This window comes from Geospiza fortis, unplaced genomic scaffold, assembly GCF_000277835.1.
Source record: "Geospiza fortis unplaced genomic scaffold, GeoFor_1.0 scaffold111, whole genome shotgun sequence".
Taxonomy (NCBI): Eukaryota; Metazoa; Chordata; class Aves; order Passeriformes; family Thraupidae; genus Geospiza; species Geospiza fortis.
The window spans coordinates 5,351,982-5,370,818 of record NW_005054321.1 but is presented as its reverse complement, the minus strand read 5'-3'; the positions used below and the strand labels follow the sequence as shown (position 1 = coordinate 5,370,818).

The 18,837-nt window shown below is 42.8% G+C and overlaps 1 protein-coding gene across 2 annotated transcripts in view; it reads right to left on the bottom strand.

Moving 5' to 3' along the window:
• FER1L6 (fer-1 like family member 6) overlaps positions 1-18,837 on the bottom strand; it is a 64,795-nt gene that overhangs the window by 39,283 nt on the left and 6,675 nt on the right. For both annotated transcript variants that reach the window (XM_031056741.1, XM_014306890.1), the window contains exons 2-12: positions 16,841-16,923; positions 16,018-16,144; positions 15,328-15,382; positions 15,101-15,232; positions 14,326-14,388; positions 9,674-9,752; positions 8,029-8,185; positions 6,718-6,904; positions 4,952-5,144; positions 3,579-3,919; positions 806-914 (exon numbers count right to left, since the gene is read on the bottom strand). In XM_031056741.1, the coding sequence (XP_030912601.1) occupies positions 806-914; positions 3,579-3,919; positions 4,952-5,144; positions 6,718-6,904; positions 8,029-8,185; positions 9,674-9,752; positions 14,326-14,388; positions 15,101-15,232; positions 15,328-15,382; positions 16,018-16,144; positions 16,841-16,923 (1,526 nt within the window). The remainder of the gene's footprint in view (positions 1-805; positions 915-3,578; positions 3,920-4,951; positions 5,145-6,717; positions 6,905-8,028; positions 8,186-9,673; positions 9,753-14,325; positions 14,389-15,100; positions 15,233-15,327; positions 15,383-16,017; positions 16,145-16,840; positions 16,924-18,837) is intronic.

Below are 18,837 nucleotides of genomic sequence, written 5' to 3'. Positions count from 1 at the left end.
AGCAGGAATCAGTATCCCTCGCTGGATATCCCTGTTTTTCCCAGCACCTCTCCCTGCACACACAGCCCTGTAGCTGAGCACAGTCATGGACATGAGCACAAAGACTGGAAGTGCCACTGTGCACTTGGTGGGTCTGGTACAGAGATAATCAAATCCCTGCAAGGGAAATGAGGCCCATTCAAGCTTCTCTCTTAAGAGAAAGTTCTTCTGCTTTGAAAATATTAATGAGAATGCCTTCATTTTCTCTTCCATCTGCTTCAAGGGATAATTTAGCTCCATGATGAGGAGCTCATAGAGTTTGGTCCTGCTTTCCCCTGAAAGAAGAAAGGACTTACCAGGAGGATATTAGGACAAGGTGATGCCTGCAACTTGAGTCTTGGCTGTACCTCACCCCCCTGCCACACTCACAGACCCACAGGTCTCACAGGGGTTGGCCAAGACAGTGGACAGGGATCATCCCCCACAAAGGCACTGATCAAATGGACATCACAGAATGAACTCTGCCTGAAGTAAAATATCTGAGTTTGATCTCTCAAGTAATTAAAAGGGTAAATACTGGCTAAGATGCTGTATATACTGGGGGAGAGGATTTGCATTAATACAGGGCATTTGGGGAGTAAGACAGATAGGCATCAGTATGTTCAGCTTGATTCTATCCAGAGAAATTATAATCAGGGTTAACTCAAATGTAGGCTCTACTCTGAAGCTGACTCCTGAGCCCTGAGACAAATCAGTCAGTAACACCCATCATCCCCTCGCTCCTGACGCTGCCCCTCTCCTTTGGATAAGACCTTAACACACTTACCAACAGAAACCTCAAAGGTTATTGGCTTGTCCCCAAACTTCCTATCAATCATTGTGGCTTCAAAAAATGTCCCAAAGAGAAGGAATTCTTCAAATTTCTCTTCATAGATCTATTGGAGAAGAAGGAGGAAAATGTTGGCATTTATTTTACCTCCTATTATTTTTTACAGCATAAAGGAAAAGTGTAAAGTGTCTTTTGTTGAATTTTAAGGCTCTGCTGGGCTCTGTTTACACCTATTGGAGACCCAGCATCTGCTTGTGCCTGGCATGGACTCTCAGTCAAGGAGGGCCAGCTAACACTTCTGATGCTCTTGGCCCATTTAGAGCAAAAGCTATTAACCCCAAGCCAAGCCTAAGCTCAAAGGAGATATACTTTATGGTTTGAGTTCTCCCCAAATTCACATCCCAACTGTTGTGCCCTTCCCATCCAAACCCTTCTCACAACATCTGCAAACTGAGGTCCATTAGGCAAGATCAGCCCTAATTCTTCTGCAGCTTGAGTGAGGCAATGAATAAAACATCAGCTCTACATGAATATTTGCTTCCCTGACTTCTGCAAAGCAGAAACAGTTTTTGACACAGCCCATGATCTCTTCATTTTGAAAAACCTGTGCTATACACAGCAAAATATCATAGGTCTTCAGTGAAAGGATTAGCAGCATCATATATCAGAGTCAACAGCTCAGATTGCAGCTCCAGAGTAACTTTAGCTTTTTATACTTGTCCAGTATGAAACCCTAACAAAGCCAAGGCTCAGAGACTATGACACATGCTTCTATCTCCCATTACAAAGAAAACAAATTCTAATATCTTCTTGCAGTCAGAATAGGTCAATAAAGTAGTGCTATGGGGGTGGATAATTTGCCTCTGTTGTCTCAGAGGCTCTATGAGACATTTTTTGCATTATTGGTAATGTCTCCAGTTCCTGCTTTTCCTTTCAGAGAGTGGTAATACAATTACTGCCTACTGGAGCACAAAGTATTGCTGAGTGTCAAAACTAAAAGAGTATCAAGCATCACTGTATCATGCTATTGCCTTTTATGTATTCTCTATTTGAAACTGAGAAACAGCAGCTGGAAATAAATCCTTATTATGACTATTAATTTTTGTTGGTGGGTGTTACAGCAGGGTTTGTTTCTCTACCTGGGGTATTTCACCAGGCCCAAGACCAGAGTGTCTGAGCTATTCATAATAATGGATTTCTTGCATATAAAGGAAAATTTATATGGAAATAAGTGTCTTTGAATGTCATCTCTATTAGTCTTCAGAGAAGCACTGAGAGACAGAGGTAATTTACAACTATATGAGTAAATAAAGTAACAGCAGAGCACAAGTTCACATAAGTGCAATTACTTGTGGCTTGCAATTACTCATGCCAGCTCACACACTCCTTGACCAGCCCCAGCCAGCCTGCAGGCCAGAAATGCCAAGGCCAAGGAAGTGAACTTCTCAAAGGTAGGCCTCAAGACCAACGAACAATTGCTCCTCTTCCAGTTACTTGTAGAGATGGAGCGGAAAGACCAAGAATCAGAAGTAATAAAGGACACAAATATCTTAAGCGAGCTGGAACTCCCACTACAAAAGACAAAGTTTTGATCTATGACAGAGAATCACAGAATCATCAAGGCTGGAAAAGACTTCTGAGATCATCAAGTCCAAATTTGACTGAACATGCCCACTAAACTATTTCACAAAGCACCACATCTATTCATTTTTGAACACTTCCTGTAATGTGACTCCATCACTTCCCTAAGGAACATGTTCCAAAGCTTAACCACTCTCTTTGTGAAGACATTTTTCCTAATATCCAACCTGAACCTCTCCTGGTACAACTCATGGCCATTTCCCCTTGTCCTATTGTTAGTTGACAAGGGGAAGATGAGGCCAAGCCCCCCGTCGCCACAATCTCCTGCCAGGTAGTTGTAGTAGATACAGTGAAGTGGGAGGAAAATTGGTTATGAGAATATTTTTTTCCTATTTATTGGATAAAAAAACCTGAGCTTGCATATGCTGCAGTTGCTGTTGCTCCCAGAGAGTGACATGGCAGAGCTGAGAATTAAAGCTCAAACACTGGCTCAGCTCCAAAGCCCACACACCCTGCCACAACTACCCAACCTTCTCAAAGCCCCATAGTGCAGATTTTCCCATAATGTAATCCTATGCAGCAGGTGGAATTAGGTGAACAACATCAGTTACCACTGGTGAAACTGAGCACATAATTTTCAGCTCTTCCTCTAAAGGGATTATCAGCCTAACACTAGCACCACATTGGCAATGCAGTAGTAAATGAAGAGACTAAATCAGGCTAGACTGTATCTGTCTCTCTGCATTTGCACAGATTTTATGTCAATGATTCTCTATTGACTTCAATTGACAACTACAGATTTTCTTGAATGAATGTAGGAAGTCAGGCTTTGACTGACTTCCTGCATTCCCAGCTGTCCACACTGGTTCTCTGTCCATTAGCAGATATTATGTCAGACAAGTTTCTAGTAGGAACATGTGGATGCAGCCAGTGCAAAAGGAATTATATGAGAGGAGACTAAGTTTTGTGAACACCAAATCCTACTTGAGAGTTTTTTGAGTTACAGGTACACATTAATGCTCCATTTGTGCTGAATTATTGTGGGGAAGTCCCAAGACTGTGAAAGCATGGAGAAACTGTGGGGAGCACAAAAAGCAGCATTATATGGCCTGAGCCCAAATACACACACCAGTGCCATTCTTGGAGGTTTAGAGACACATGACAACCAATCTCTTAATATCATACTGACCTCTAAAGGTACATCAAATGGCTCAACTTCCACTTCAGTTGAGTTCATCTTGTCTGAAGGAGAAGCTGACTTTCGGTCCTCTCCTACTTTGTCAGTTTTGTCTTTTCCTTTGAGTGCTTTATCTTTAGATGACAATTTGATATCCTTGATAATGCTTGAAAACTTTGACTCACGGGCTCCTCCTGAAAGTATCTCCACAGCAATCTCAAGGAAGAGACGTCCCCTGAAGGAGACCCCTTCTCCAAAACCTTCATTAAGCTCCTGGTGGTCATCAATGAGGCTGTGGCTCCTGGGTGAGCCATAGAGATTGATCCAGGCAGGCCCAAAGGTAGGCAAAAATCCTGGAGACAAAGTACCTTTGTGACTTTTCTGTTGGGTATTAGTGTGCTCTCCTCACTGTCTGCTGCAAGAAATCTTGCCTCTAATGTCCCAAAACCCAAACCTGGACCCATTTCTGGGCAGGGGGGAATCACTTCACACAGAGCACTGCTTTGCAGGACAATTCTTAGACACCAAGGAACCTCTGTCAATACCCAACCACCTCTGCTGGGTTGGATCTCTTTCTCAGAAGGTGATGGTACCACACCTACTGGGCAGGAGGTCTATTGCATCACTTGGAAAAAGAGCTTGCTGCTGCAGACTACAGACTGGGACAAGACGGGAGAGGATGGAGGCTTTCTCCTTTAGGTCAAACTGTTTCAAGTCTGTGTCACTCAATTTATACACATTTTTCTTTTATTTTCTGGTTAAGGACTGAGATACACATTTGGATTGGCAGGTTTAAGGGGTTACTGCACCTTCACTGAGCTGCGATAACTGACCATGCTCCACATACAGGTCACACAACATAAACAAGGCTATACAGGTAGACTCAAACATCAGTGAAAAGACTCCAGGCAGAGAGTCTCTCCTCAAATAGAGCATAACACACTAGCCCATGGTGCCTCCCTGGGCTGTGGTTGCACCCAGCTGAGCCTTACCTAAACACTTTGCTTCCAGTGGGTAGATTCAAAACACAAGCCTGCTCTGCCTTTGATTTTCAATGATTTTCACTTTGTGGCTTCATTGCTTAATAGAAACTCACATGAACTATAAACGTACATCTGTCATCCTCAATGGATTAGAGTAGACTATTGCCACAGCCACACAGATGGTAACAAATTATGCAGCAGCCCTTTAACAAGAACAGCAATGTCAGACCCTCCATGCACTGAGCACAATGTAACACAATGTGAAATTAAGCAACAGAAGGTGTCTCAGAACCAACACTTGAACTCTGGACATCCCTAAATTAGAATTAGCCAGTAGCAAGATCCCAGGCAAGTAGATTTTACCTCAAAGGTATATCCTGGAACAGATATTTTCCCCTTTACCTTTGTCACCATCTTGTTCATTTGATATTTTCTTCAAATCAATGAAGTGGGTGGCCAAGGCCACATCATTCATGCTGCCTTCATCCCAGACCTGGATTTTGACTCTTCGACAGAGTGGAGGGAACATTTCTTTGAAGATAATCTGCTCGTGCCACACAGGATCTGCACAGTTCTTTTGCACTGTTGTCCGGCCCTGGAATGGAAGTCCAGCAAATTTAATTCCAGAGGGGTTGAACTCTGGATAATGGCAATGAGTACAGCAGAAATTGCACTTAGCAGCATCTCTCTGGCCATTTTTAAAGCACAAATATGCTCTCTTGAAAGTACTCTGGCTTTTCTATTAGCTGCTTCATTTTAGCCATAAAAGACCACATTATGGCTAAAGAATTCTCACATGCACACAGCAGAGCTAGGAATAAAATCCTAGCTCTGGATTTTATTCAGGACCCTTATTAACAAAATGTACCTGTAAAGCCAGACTTTGGCATTTCTTCTACAAACTGCACACCTTCAAATGTCTTTTGAAATATCTGGGTAGTGATGATGCAGTAGTTTTCTTCATAAAAGACTAAGTTCATTCCAGATTCCAGGCTGTGTGTACCAATGGGATTACTTTAAATGAGGCAATTTATCTAGCATAAACTATAATTGTGGTTCATGCTCTGGACATATGCCTGTGTGCAAGAGGGGTAGGTCCTGGAGCTGTTCCTCCGAACCTAAGGAGATGGCAGGACTATCACAGTCTGTGCAGTCACTGGTTGTGGCAGGATTTACACTCTCACATTAAATAGAGAGAACTGAGTCAGAAAACCCACCAACCCTCTCTATAAAACCCTAATTTGCAAACCAGTGTGCAAACTCACATCAGTGACCCATTCCTGTCTTCTTCAGCCCTCTATTGAACCTGAGGGTGTTCCATGCATTTGCCTGGTTTAACCCACAGCAGTACTTTGCAATTTGGATTCATGGCAAAACACACAATCAGCACCAAGATCCATGTTCTCATGCCTGAAACATCTAAAAAGGACTAACTGGAGCTGTCCCTAAGGCTTCCTTGCACACAGAAATCACTGCTGGCTTAAAATAGTTTCCATTTTGATTCTTTGTTTATTTGCACCAGTAATCAAGACAGGCTCCCTGACACAGGGCTTCATGGTGTACCCCAGGGGAACCAGGCCCTGGACCTCCTCTGCATTCCTCTTCCACCAGAGTCAGAAGCCTCTCTAAGCAGTAATCTGTCTCACCGTGTTTGATGCTGAACTTGCTCTAGGAGCAATGAAGCCAGGCAGCACTGCCAGTCTGCTAAAATGCTTACTCCACTCAGGAAAGCTGAGAGGGTCCTGAATTTCAGCAGACTAATTCAGAAATCAATACATAGCCCTAAAAGCCTGATTGAACCACATTCACTGATTTCAGCCCTGCTTCTTTATTTCACTCAAGGGAGACCAGAACACAGCTCTTACCTAATCCCATGCTGTGTAAATCACTGTCTTGTAACTCAGTGTTTTAGTGCTACAGAATTCTCTTTCCCCTCCTGCTGCCTGCCTGTAACCTACTGCTGTGAGCCTGTTATTAGATCTGCTGGCATTAAATGTCTCCATTACTTTATTTCTGCATAATTTAAGAACTGAATATTTTCTGATGACCAAGATACGTTTTACCTGATTCATGTAACTGTAAGTTAAGGGCATCAGCACAATCACCTGCCTGTAGCACAGCTAATAGGAAATAAGGCCTACTTTTGTGATCAAGAGGATCCCAATTACCATTTGACCTGCAAACATGACCACCACATAGGGATCCACAAGGTCCTTACTGTCGCCTATGAATGCTTTGGTGACATTGGCCATGATGCTGGAGTTCATCTTTGGAAGTCCTTCTGCTTTGTAAATTCTCACATAAAATCTGGCCCATGGTCTTTCAGATGGAAAGCCTTTGGGGATCAAGAGATTCCTGAAAGGAAAAGAGAAGCTGTTGTCTTAAAATTGAAAACTTGGACAATGAAGTGATATTTTTTTCCACCAGCACTGTGATCTTGGGTTAGCATGCACCTGAGAAGACACAAAAAGGTGTATGAATTTGCTTTTTCATCTGAACAAAAAACAATCTTTTTACCACAAGAAAATTATATGGCATTACTCAGCAAACTTTTCTATGTGATATAGAATCAGGTCCAGTCAGATAAGGTTTTCCAGACCTTGTTCAGTAAATTCTGAATATGTTCAAGGATGTAGATTTCCCACTCTCTTTGGGCCCCTGTTTTGTTTGACCATGTCCATGGTAAAAACCAATCTGTTCTGTAATTTCATTGTTCTTACCTGCCTCCAAAGCCTCTCATCCTTCTACTGAAAAGAGCCACTCATCTGAAAAGAGCCTGTCTCTGCCCTCCTCATGTATGGTGCCCATTTGAATGCTCTCATTTAGACTCAAAAAACCAACATTCACCACCTTTCCCCACAGACCATGTGCTCCCTCAGCTCGGTGACTTTCCACAGACTTGGTCCAGGATGTCAGTACTGACCAGAAACATTGCTTCAGTAAAATTTAAAGTATGCTGGTAGCATATTTACCACCCTGAACTTCTGTATTTTACAAGGAGAATGACAACACGCTTGAGTTTATCTAAGGATATGGAAATATCCATACACTCACATCTGAGGGTGGAGAAGGAATAGGTTTTCCTCATATTTTTTCTTCTTTCTTAACTGCTTTAAGTAATCATTAATTGGTTTCAGATCAATGAACATTCTATCAGGGGTAATTTGGAACTTAGCCAACAGGACTTGATCAATTCCATCAGCTGCAGAGAAGTGACCCTAATGTGCCCTTCAATTTAGATGAGAAGATTGTAAAAACTCTCTTTGAGCATGTGAGAACAACCAGGTGTACAATGTTATCCTGCTATTAACCCTGAGTTAACAAGGAAAGAACTGAAATGAGAGCAGAGACTTATTGAGGCACCTAGTAAGGAAGAAAGCAGTAAAAAAAACACCAAACAACAAAAAACAAAACAAAACAAAACAAACCCAAAAATAAAACAAAAAACAAAAAAACAACCAAACAAATTATTGCAGTACTTTTCAATCTGTTCCTCAGTATCAGCTGTTTTCTGTGCGGCTTGTATTGCATCACCTTTCCCCGTCACACTGAGGTCACACTTCAGGTACCCTTTGGCTCCTGTCCTAATGTCAGCAGGGTCAGTGAGAAGTGCCCACTTGTCACAAAACTGATGACCTGTAAGAAGGACAAGCTTAAACAGTCAGGTAGAGGATATAAAAACATCCAAGTATTTTCCTCTTCACTCCCAGAAAAGGTACATCAATGTTTGTGCTGTCAGGAGAACTGTGCTGAAATGGATTTGTTTACCAGACACTTCTAGAGGGTCCAAAATGTTTTGTGATCAAAAAGGCAAGCAAAGGATTGATCCAGAGCTTGTCAGAAACAAGTTCATTTTCATCACTGTTTACTGAGATCAATGACCACAGACCAGTGGAAGCCTGGGTGAGATCTCAGCAGCTGAACTAAGACTGAGCCCTTATGAGGAAGGGCCACCTCTTTGATGAGAACTGTCTGAAGATCTCAGAACTCTGGCAGCAAAACCCTTGCTGGGTGCTGTGGCCACTGTAATGCTGGCAGACAGCTGAGAAAGGGAAGGAGAGTGGACAGCCATCAGAGGAAGAATGAGCCAGAAGCACATTCAGCTTCATCTTTCAAGGAGGAAAATGTCCAAGACAATTCACCCACAACAGCCCTTGCTGTAATCCTGTTTCAACAACCCCATCAAGAAAGATCCTAAGATCTCATGTTAAGTCATTGGACATCACCTTGGGTGGGTCAAGGAGTGGGAAGGAGAGATCACAGAGTACCAGGGATATAAGCTCAAGATCAACCCTCAGCCACCACCCTCCTGTTAAAGTGTGAGCAGGAGATACAGGACAGAATTCAAGACTGGCACAGCCTGAGCATGGACATGGACTGCTCATTGCAGATAGGCCATTCCTCTCTACTGACTCTTACAGGAACCCTGCAGAGAGGGTGGCCCAAATGACTCTACACTCTTGCTATAACTGTGTGACATCTACAGCAAGTGGCTTAAATATGTTCCTTCCCAAAGAGGAAGAGGAGACCATGTCCTTGAGTCATTTTGGAAGAGAAAAAGGCACACGTTTCGTGGATGGTTGTAAAAACTCCAAAGAAGAAGTAGGTGATCTTTTCTTAGGTTCAAATGTTAGAAAGCACTGAACTGCTCTGAAGATGACAAGTCAAGTGACCCAAGTGGTCACCTCTTTGTCATCTTCTCTCTCCTGCTTCTCCTCTTGGCTGGTGCTCTCCTCACCATTCCTTCCCCTTTCCATCCTGGTCTCCCTCCACTCCCTCTACCCCAACACAGGTGAAAGAGCTTTGGATGCTCTTTGACAAATGAGTAAAGTTGGATTTTTGTAGAATATTCAGCTGCCCACTCTGAATACTTAAAGAAATGCCATCCTTGAAAAGTGCTACCCACCAATGGGCAGATTGCCAAGGTGTTTTCAGGGCTGAACTTCTTTCCAACAATTTGGCTGGTACCCTGATATCCAAATAGGAAAACAACTCTCCCAAAAGTTTTTAAGTTGGTGTAAACCACAACCATCTCAGTGGAAAAGCAACATATCTCCCTCTCCTCTCCTTCCCTGCCTCAAATCTCTCTTAGCAGACAGAAAGGGCAGAAAATGCACCACTCACCTGGCTGAATGTACACCGTCCCCAGATCCACTTTAAAGGAGCCTATCAGCACACTCCCAATCAGTTTATTGTGCATAACCTGTTAGAAAAAGCTGATTAAAGAATGTCACTCTCTCTCTTCACAGTCAGCCTAAGAAAGAGCATCCAAAGATCACATTTAGTTCAGAGGCAATAAGCAGCCACATCCAGCATCACCCAAAACTGGGGGCACATAGCCACAGCAGATACAACCAGTATTTGAAATATGTCTTTTACCCAACATTGTGCCTATTTAGAAAACAATACAATTGCATCTGAGTGGAATCACACAGGTTCATCCCAGGTCCCTGGGATAGAGTGCAGGAATTAGATCAAAATTAGAGCACCTGCTCCTTCAGAGCAGGTGCAGTTATATTACTTACCCTGGCAGTTTTAGCTAAATCATAATGAACATAAACACATGGGATGTAACTGGTTTCACACTATGCTGCAGAAATCCTATCACTGTGCAATAGCTGAATTGCCATAAAAACAGAGCACACTCAGAGGAGAAAGAATGTGTTTCTTGGCAACATTTTAATGTACATATAAACCAAGAGAGTAATTTCTAATCTACCCCCCCCAATATTAATGAAATCAGAGAAGTGATATAGATGTAAATTAGATGGCAAGCAGGCCCCAGTGAGTCTGTCTCTGTATTCTTCCTGCCAAGTGATGAATTTAATTTAATATAATTCAAATTTAATTAATAATTTTCAATTGCCATGATTCCCAGACCTATGTGTTTCTGTGTCTTGTTTTCAAATACTTGCATGTGGTTCCCTTTACAGACAAGGCAGAGGCTTCTTCTAAGGGAAGATTTGCTCTAGAGCTGCATTTCTCAAAAAATGTGTCTCACCTGGTTTCAGAATAGCTAAAAAAGTTGAAAGCTATTCCTTGGTTGTGGAAAAGCCTCTGAAGGAGGCCAAATTTTCTGGAATGCCTTGCCCAAATTTCAAAGAGAAACTAAGCTCTTTCAAGTCTACAGAAGTTAAATGTAAGTATTGTAAGTAAACAATCAGGCCTCTGACAGCATTTCAGGAGTCTGGGACACATCACATTCTCTCTTTAGACCTACACATTGTAGATAAGGATATTTCTGGATAGGAAGACTTCTGCAATTTTGCACTGGATTGGTCATGTGACTTTATTTTCTACACTTTTCAAGAGCAGGAGACATACATTTCCAAGTAAAGATCACTGACACCTTCATCAAGATTCACCAGAAAATTCAAGAAGTTTCTAATTGCAATATAATGTTTTTCCCTGTTAAGGCCCTATGGCCACTGTGCCACTGTGACCTAGGGAACATACTCAGCTGTCCTTGGTAATTCCTCACTTCAACACAGAAGCAGTTTCTAGAGCTGAAAAATCAAGAGCGGACAAAGGAGCAGTTTTACTTTACTATTAAGCTGAAAAATTAAATAACCTTCATGTGGAAAAGGAATTAGTGTGAAGTTAGTGCTGCATGCACAATTACTGCTTTTCCTCAATCCCTGGTGCTGTCAGGTCCCATCAGAGCACTGGACCCTCCCTCCTGTGAGGTTGGACTAGAGCACACACAGGGTTGGGAAGAAGCCTTGAAATCTGTTTGGCTTCTCCCTGAAGCCAGGCAATATTGCAGCTTTGGAGGAATATGTGGGAATGCCCAAATCAACAGATCCAGCTAGGATAGATTAAAGGGGGAAGAACGATGTAGATTTTCTGTAGGGTAAGACTCAAATCCAAGATGAGGGTATGTGGTGAGTCCAAAGTGGCTGCTCTTTGCTCATTTCCTCTCCATGACAGCCTGTCCAGAGAGTGTTAGATGTTAAATGTGTAAAACTCACTTGTCTGTCCCTGAGGTTTGCTTTGTGGAAAGTAAATGCCCCTGTTCCACTGAAATGATGCAGGTTCCCACTCCCTGCAGTGCATGTTGCTTTTAATGCTGAGGCAATAGCTCACTGCTGCTATCAAACACTCTACATCTTTCCTCATCCTTTTTTTTCCCAGTGTATTTTCTTCTAATGCAACAAAGCAAGTGAGCATGAAGTTTATAGCAAAACATGTCTTGTCTTCTCTGAGAGGGAGCATCACATCCACACCACATCTAATTAAAGATTTGTGTCTTTTCACACTTGACTGTAGATGACTGAAGGATTTTCTTCAGATTTTCTGAATGAGCACAAACATGTTACACTGAGAAATAGTTCAGTAAGGGAGATACAGGTTTAGCACACAAGGGTCACCTTAGTTTTACTATGGTATTACCACAAGTTTGCTGAAATATACTGGAAGGTAATAATGAAGAAAAAAATCTAGTAATTAGCAGGTGCTGGGAAATTGAGTGTCTCATTTTTGTCTTAAATGCAGGGTTTGAATACAGCTAGACGAACTACTAAACTGATGGACAAGGGCACTAACCTATTTTGTTTTCCTTAAGCTTCCATATGCAGATAAGTTCATAATGGAGGCTGCTAATCTTTGTTTCTTCTTTAGTAAGCTTCATGCTAAGCAAGTGCTGTGAAACTTTCCATCCCTCAGGGTTTCCTTCACCTTCAACACACATATTTCCTCTCTTTGTTTCTATTCCCCTGATAGTTTGCATTCTCCAGAACTATGTTGCAAGGTAATGAATCTCTGTTTTCAGTAGCATACATGAGCACTGCCCAAGGTTAGTTCATTGTTGTTACTGAGCTTTTTCCTAAAGTCGTTTTTACCTAGAAGACCTTTAATTTCTTAGTGTTGCACCTTCATCAGCTATAAATAAAATAAGTTTGCCGAGCCTGATGAAACTGTGCAGATATACAGCAGGTAATGGTGACATGTTTTCCCTCACCCCCATTGCAGTCAGAAGAAATCTGGCACTTCCCCTTCCACCACTGGATATATGGAATCTTTATCAAAAGAATGTGAGATTGGAAAGACTGGCCATATCTCAGAGAAAAATAACTCTACATCCCCAACAGCACCAGCAGCACACAGGAGCTGGTGCCTTGGCAATGTGCTGCTACATGAACCATGTCTGAAACACCTATGGGGCCACAGGCTGTGATATGTCACAGCTGTGAGGTGATATCTGCTCCCATGCCATTGCCAGCCTGTAGTAAATTCTGTCCTCACAGCTGAGATCAGATCTGCAGATACCTTATGTAGTTATGAACTTCGTATATCTGAGCTTTGAGCATGGAACAGTGGATGTTAATGGAACTTTGGGATTCCAACTGTCAGTTTATTCCCAGCACTGAAAACCTAGCTGTCCAGTTGTCCATGTGTAATGAACACATTTTATTCTGTAGCTGGGAAAGTCACTCTGTTGGCAGCTCAGAAAAGGAAGTAGATAGTGATGTGTCCTATAGCTCCTGAGCACTGCTTGTTTCTGTCAAGCTCAACCAGCCAGACCTTTTCCTGGTGTACATTATTGAAATGGACAAAGCACTCCAGAGAAAAAAGAGCTTTTCCTGGAGCAACAACTGTTGCACTGTTTATTGCCAGAGAAATCTCTGACAAAATGGATGGACTTTTAGCAAAAACAAGAGTTCAAGAAAGGCACAGCTGTTGAAGTTTCCAAATACTACAAACACAGCACTGTCCAGAGTCTCATGAGATCTTTAATTCCTTAGCAGCTTTGCTGTACGTGGTGATGAGTTTTGGACTAGATAATTAACATGGTTCCATAGACTTGGCCTTCCAAACTGCACCTCATTATCTAATGTCCAAGCCCAAAAGCATGTGTGTCTTCCATGAGGACTCTTCTGAAATGTCACAGAAACACGGAATCATTTAGGTTGGAAAAGATCTTTAAGATGGAGCCCTGTCATTAACCCAGCATTGCCAAGTCCATCACTAAACCATGTCCCCAGCAGCTACATCCACATGCCTTTTAAATCCCTCTGGGGATGGTGATTCCACCTCTTCTCTGGGCAGTCCACTTCAATGCCTGTCTACTCCTCCAGTGAAGAAATTTTCCTAATATCCAGTCTAAATTTCTCCTGGTCCAACTTGAGACCATTTCCTCTTGGAATGTCCTGTCCCTTGTTACCTGGGAGAAGAGGCCAAGGCACACCTGCTCTAACCTTGTTTCAGGTATTTGTAGAGAGCAATAAGGTCACCCTGTAGTTTTGCTGGGACTTTAGTTGCAATGAGCAGCGGAAGCAGCACTGAACTCTTGGAGAGCACTCCCATGCTTATAGCAACCAACCAGGCAGCCCAAGAGCACCTGCTGGCTGAGGAAAAGTGTCTGCATTAGTTTAGCTTCATTTAGTTAGAAACAGTTATATCTGAGGAACTGATGTAAACGAGAAGTTCCAACTCAGTCATTTGAATCAAGTGGCAGGTTGAAAATTAGATGGATGAAGGCAGTGAGAAGAGAGAACTAAGCTGAATTTCTCATTCTTCCTTGCAGTTTGCCACAGCAGCAATGAGTATCCCTGAAAATGCAGACTAAATCTTCCTTTTGGGTATGTTCCTTCAAATCTCTGCCAGCTGACTCCTCCTCCTTATCCTCTCCTCCAGCCTCTTTCCTATACTTCATGGTGACTTTCTAGCACTCTTGGTACCTAAAATTGTTTAACTACATTAAGAATCCTTTAGATTTGAAGTGACACAAAAACAATGACCTTTACTTACTGTGTTAAGCTTTCCTGGGTACTTACAGAGATGTTGATTATTTTGTCAAACAGCAACACCTGCGGTCCAACGAAATCGAACACGAAGTACTGTGGGAAGAGGGGACAGCAGATGAGAACCATCCCTGGGCAGGCAGACAGTGCTGTCAGCTGCATGGCTCAGCATTCTGTGTTACTGCACAGAGCCCAGGTAAGATGCTGGGGGTGCAGGAGGGCAGTGGTGGACAAAGCACAATTCTTTCCTTGCCCCTGATGTGTTTCTCCCACAGCCCAGACTTGTTTTCTACTCTATTCCTTGCATGGCTGCGCAAGACTTGCTTCAAAATGCCCATGGGCCTCAGTCTGCATCAGAAGGTATTGTCAAAAGGGACAAGAGGTACAAGGAAACCCAAAGGACCTGTTGGTTTTGGGGACTGTTTTAGTGTCATTTGTCACAGTTGGAACAAACATATGTCAAGGAAAGGCTGAAACCATGAAATAGTAGAAAAGGGAGTGGAGGTGTGGGTGGGTGCAGTATAGACAAAGCACCTAAATGGATGATTTTAAAAACTGCAGCAGCAGTGACAGTAAAGCAGAATGTGCAGGAGAAGGTAGGGAACAGGCTGGACAGACCTTGAGAAGAGAAAGAGCAAACAGATCTAAAACCCAAGGGAGCTACTGCTGGTGCTCTGTCTCCTGGAGAGATATCCCTGCTCAGATATGGAAGTGCTGCAAACTTAATTCATCCCCTTATGAGCTACCAAATGGCAGAGTCCACCCAGAACCATTGAAGAAAGTGTTTTTTTTAAGAGAAAGCACTTACTTCATTGTAGAAAGGGGCATTTGTGCCTTCCTTTACTGTTGTTTGCTTCTTCTCATCGCCTATCTCGATGATCACCACAGGGTCAATGTTCTCGCCCACCAGCTGCCTGGCCTCAATGATGGTGATGGCAATCTGTGGGGCACAAGGACACCATGGACACTCCTGGGCTCAGGTCCAGTCTGCCTGGGGAATTCACAGTCACATAAGGGCTGTCACCCCCTGCTCACCTGGTAGTTCTGGGATTTCATCTCATCTTCATGAATTCTGGTCACCAGCTTTGCCCTGTTTAAATGTCAGAAGAAGTCATTAGACATCTCTAGGCAAGAGCAGGTACTTGTGCACACATTAGGAAGACTTCTTAACACTAAATGAGTATTATTTGTGGCAGACAGCTTTGTTGTGAACTGTTAGGCTTGATTTCTTCAGCAGAGACCATCTCTGTCTTTCTCATATACTTCTTGATAGGGAAATGTTTTGCATCCACACAAACCAGTGCAGCTACCTATCATGGCAATGATTTCCCTTGTTGATCCCATCAAGCTTGACTCCATTCCTCCCCAGACTGCATTCCTCTCCTGTAATTCCTGTCCTGTATGAAAAGCACAACTACACAAGCTCTTCACTATAGACATTGCTGTTCCCTTTGGCTTGTTTTGTTTAGCAGAGTTCCTTAGCACAGCTGAGGCACACTCAGGATCCATTTCAACCTCTCCCTGCACTGGATAGCACCTGGTGACACCTCTGAGCTGACAAGTGCATTCCACTCTGTGTCATGTGGGAGAGCAGGAGTGAAGGAATCACTGCTGTCAGCAACGGGATTTTCTGTCAGATGTTTTGTTCAAGGTAATGCCCTTCCTGGGAAACAGAGATCTGGAAAAGATGTTTAGGGATGTTAGGTAAGATACATGAAGGAGCACCTTTTCCTATTTGGGCTTAAGGATCCAAAAGCACTGGACAGAGCTTCACTGTTCATTAGGTCTTCCTCTGCCTCTTCCTGTCTTCCAAGAGTGTCATGGAGAAAACTTGCAATCTTATCATGATCACCTAATGAAGAAAACAGACAAGGAAGTAAAACCCACATCTGATTTCTAGCAGCAAAAAAACTCACTTGGGGAAGAGCAGTGAATTCATCATCATGAACTGAATATTTTATTTATTTGGGTGTCCCAGTTAGAGATACTCTCGTGGTCTGTATCGAGCAGCATTGATTACAGCAGCAGCTCCCCTCCTGTGCAAAACCATTTCCCAAATCCATGTGCCTGTGGCCACTCTCCTCACCCTGTGTGCACTCACCACAGGCACACACACACTACTGAGTAAAGCTGCCAGCTTTATTGAGCCAGCCCATCCAGCCATCACAGCAGGCTCTGTATTTACGGTTTCTAAAAGAAGCAAAACTTCTGGAGGAATTACACACTTGTAGTAAATTACCTACCTGTAAAGTAGGAAAAAACCTCTCAAAAGTGTGCCATCTCTCTATGGAAAGAGGCAGGCTGACATTTTTAGTTTACTGTACCAGATAGAGCAGTGTGAACTCAGAATCTGAACGTGAACTTCATGAAACAGTTAATGCAAAAAGAATTAGCTCTCTGTTTATTTGGGAGTGATAAGGAGTTTACTGCCAGTTTTATCAATGCTAAGCTTTGAGACACAATTCAAATGAGTTCACATGAAATCAGATCTAATATAATCCCCCACCACATGCTCATCCCTGTTGAAATATTGATTTATGAGGCTTACCCAATGCGTCTTTGTTTGCAATAGTCAGCCCTTTCTCGCCTTTTTTCTTCTTCTTCAGCTTCATGCCAGCAAACAGCCCCTTTCTGAAAAAGTAAGGAAAATTGATCAGTGCAGTATTTTCAAATTTTTCTCTGTACTCGATTCTAATTTAACTCAAGGAGTTGTTAAGAGGGAGTTTTGATTTCCTAGCAAGATCATTATATTCTGAATTTCCTTTTATCGACAGCAAAGGAGAGAAACGAGAGAAAGCTCTGACTTTTTGCTTCTTCCAATATAGTTTTGGTTTTTTTTAAAAATTGGCCATGTACAGGCAAACAGAATGTGACAAGAGCCAAAACTTCTGTTCAAACCAAGATGGCAAGATGCAAAGAAAGGAAATCAAAGATAAGTTTCCAATCTACTGACTTCCCACACATGTAGCTCATTCCTTATGCCTGTGACAAGACCAGAGATAAAAGGCAGATTAGAGGATCCAGAACAAAAGCAATTTTCCCCTGAATTGAGATAAAGTCATTTGTGTAAATACCTTGGTCAGGACACCAACTACACCCATGATATCAGTGGCACTTACACCACATAATTTAGGTAGTTCTCACTCCCCTTCAGCAGCAAAGCAATGAACAAGCCTGAACAAGGGTTACTCCTCAAGCTGTGTTAGAGAGGTGTTTCTGCCTAACATCAGTTCTTCCAAGAAAATACATATGCCACATGCTTCAGAGAGAGAAACAATCTATGCTGCTTGAGAACTTTGTGCTATTAACTGTACTGGCAAACAAACCAAGTGGTGAGAGGAAACATTATTATTCATATAATAGCAGCATTTTTCAGGTTCATGTTGGCCACAAACATGCAGTGACAAATATCCAGCAAATTTTCTTCCCCCTGTCATTAGAGGATTTGTTTGCCTAAATTATTGTAGGTATAAAAATTTACCTGCAGAAGCACACAGTCCAACGAGCCAAAACAAGCAGGCACCTACAAGCTGAGTAAATCTGATAGTGACCAGTGCTCAAACATCTGAAATCATCTGCAAACTCAAGCTGTGGAGGAAAAGATACTGCAAACTGGAAAGGGAACTTGGTAATGTTTAAAGGTTGTATTCAGAGCAAGCAAATAAAGTTTACTGGCCAGCCCAAGAGGAATGTCAGCAATGTAGGGTACAATAGCAGAAAATGTAAAACTTTGTGCCAAAGGATCCTAAAATCTTATCAGTATGAGTGGAAATGCAGCACCCAGACAAAAACAGGCCTCAAGCAAAGCAAGAGTCAGAGGGTGGTTGCAGGAAATGGCCATTAATAAAGCCTGATGTGTTAACTGGGCTGTCTTCCATGATTCTTATGTTTACATAACACTTGAAGCTGCCCAAAGACAGAACTGCAAAAGGTGCCACAGGGTAACAGAAAGAGAACTGCCCAAGCTTTGGATGACTGCATGGTGCCAAGAGCAAAATCCATCTTTGAAGTAAACCAGATTTCAGTCTCAGGTTTTCAGTCTGTCAGAGGTTTGGGCACAAATGGCATCAGGCTGCATCTGAGCTCTCCTGCACCCCTGACCCAGAGGTTACCTTAGGCAGGATAACCATGCAGAGATGTATCCCTGATCCCAGATGTTACCTTAGCCAGGATAACCATGCAGAGATGTGTCCCTGACCCCTGTCCCTTGACCCAGAGGTTACCTTAGGCAGGATAACCATGCAGAGATGTGTCCCTGACCCCTGTCCCTTGACCCAGAGGTTACCTTAGGCAGGATAACCATGCAGAGATGTGTCCCTGATCCCAGATGTTACCTTAGCCAGGATAACCATGCAGAGATGTGTCCCTGACCCCTGTCCCTTGACCCAGAGGTTACCTTAGGCAGGATAACCATGCAGAGATGTGTCCCTGACCCCAGATGTTACCTTAGCCAAGATAACCATGCAGAGATGTGTCCCTTGACAGCACCAGAGAGGCAGCAAGCACAGGCTCAGCTATGGGAAAGAAGAGTGTGGGTGTGTTCAG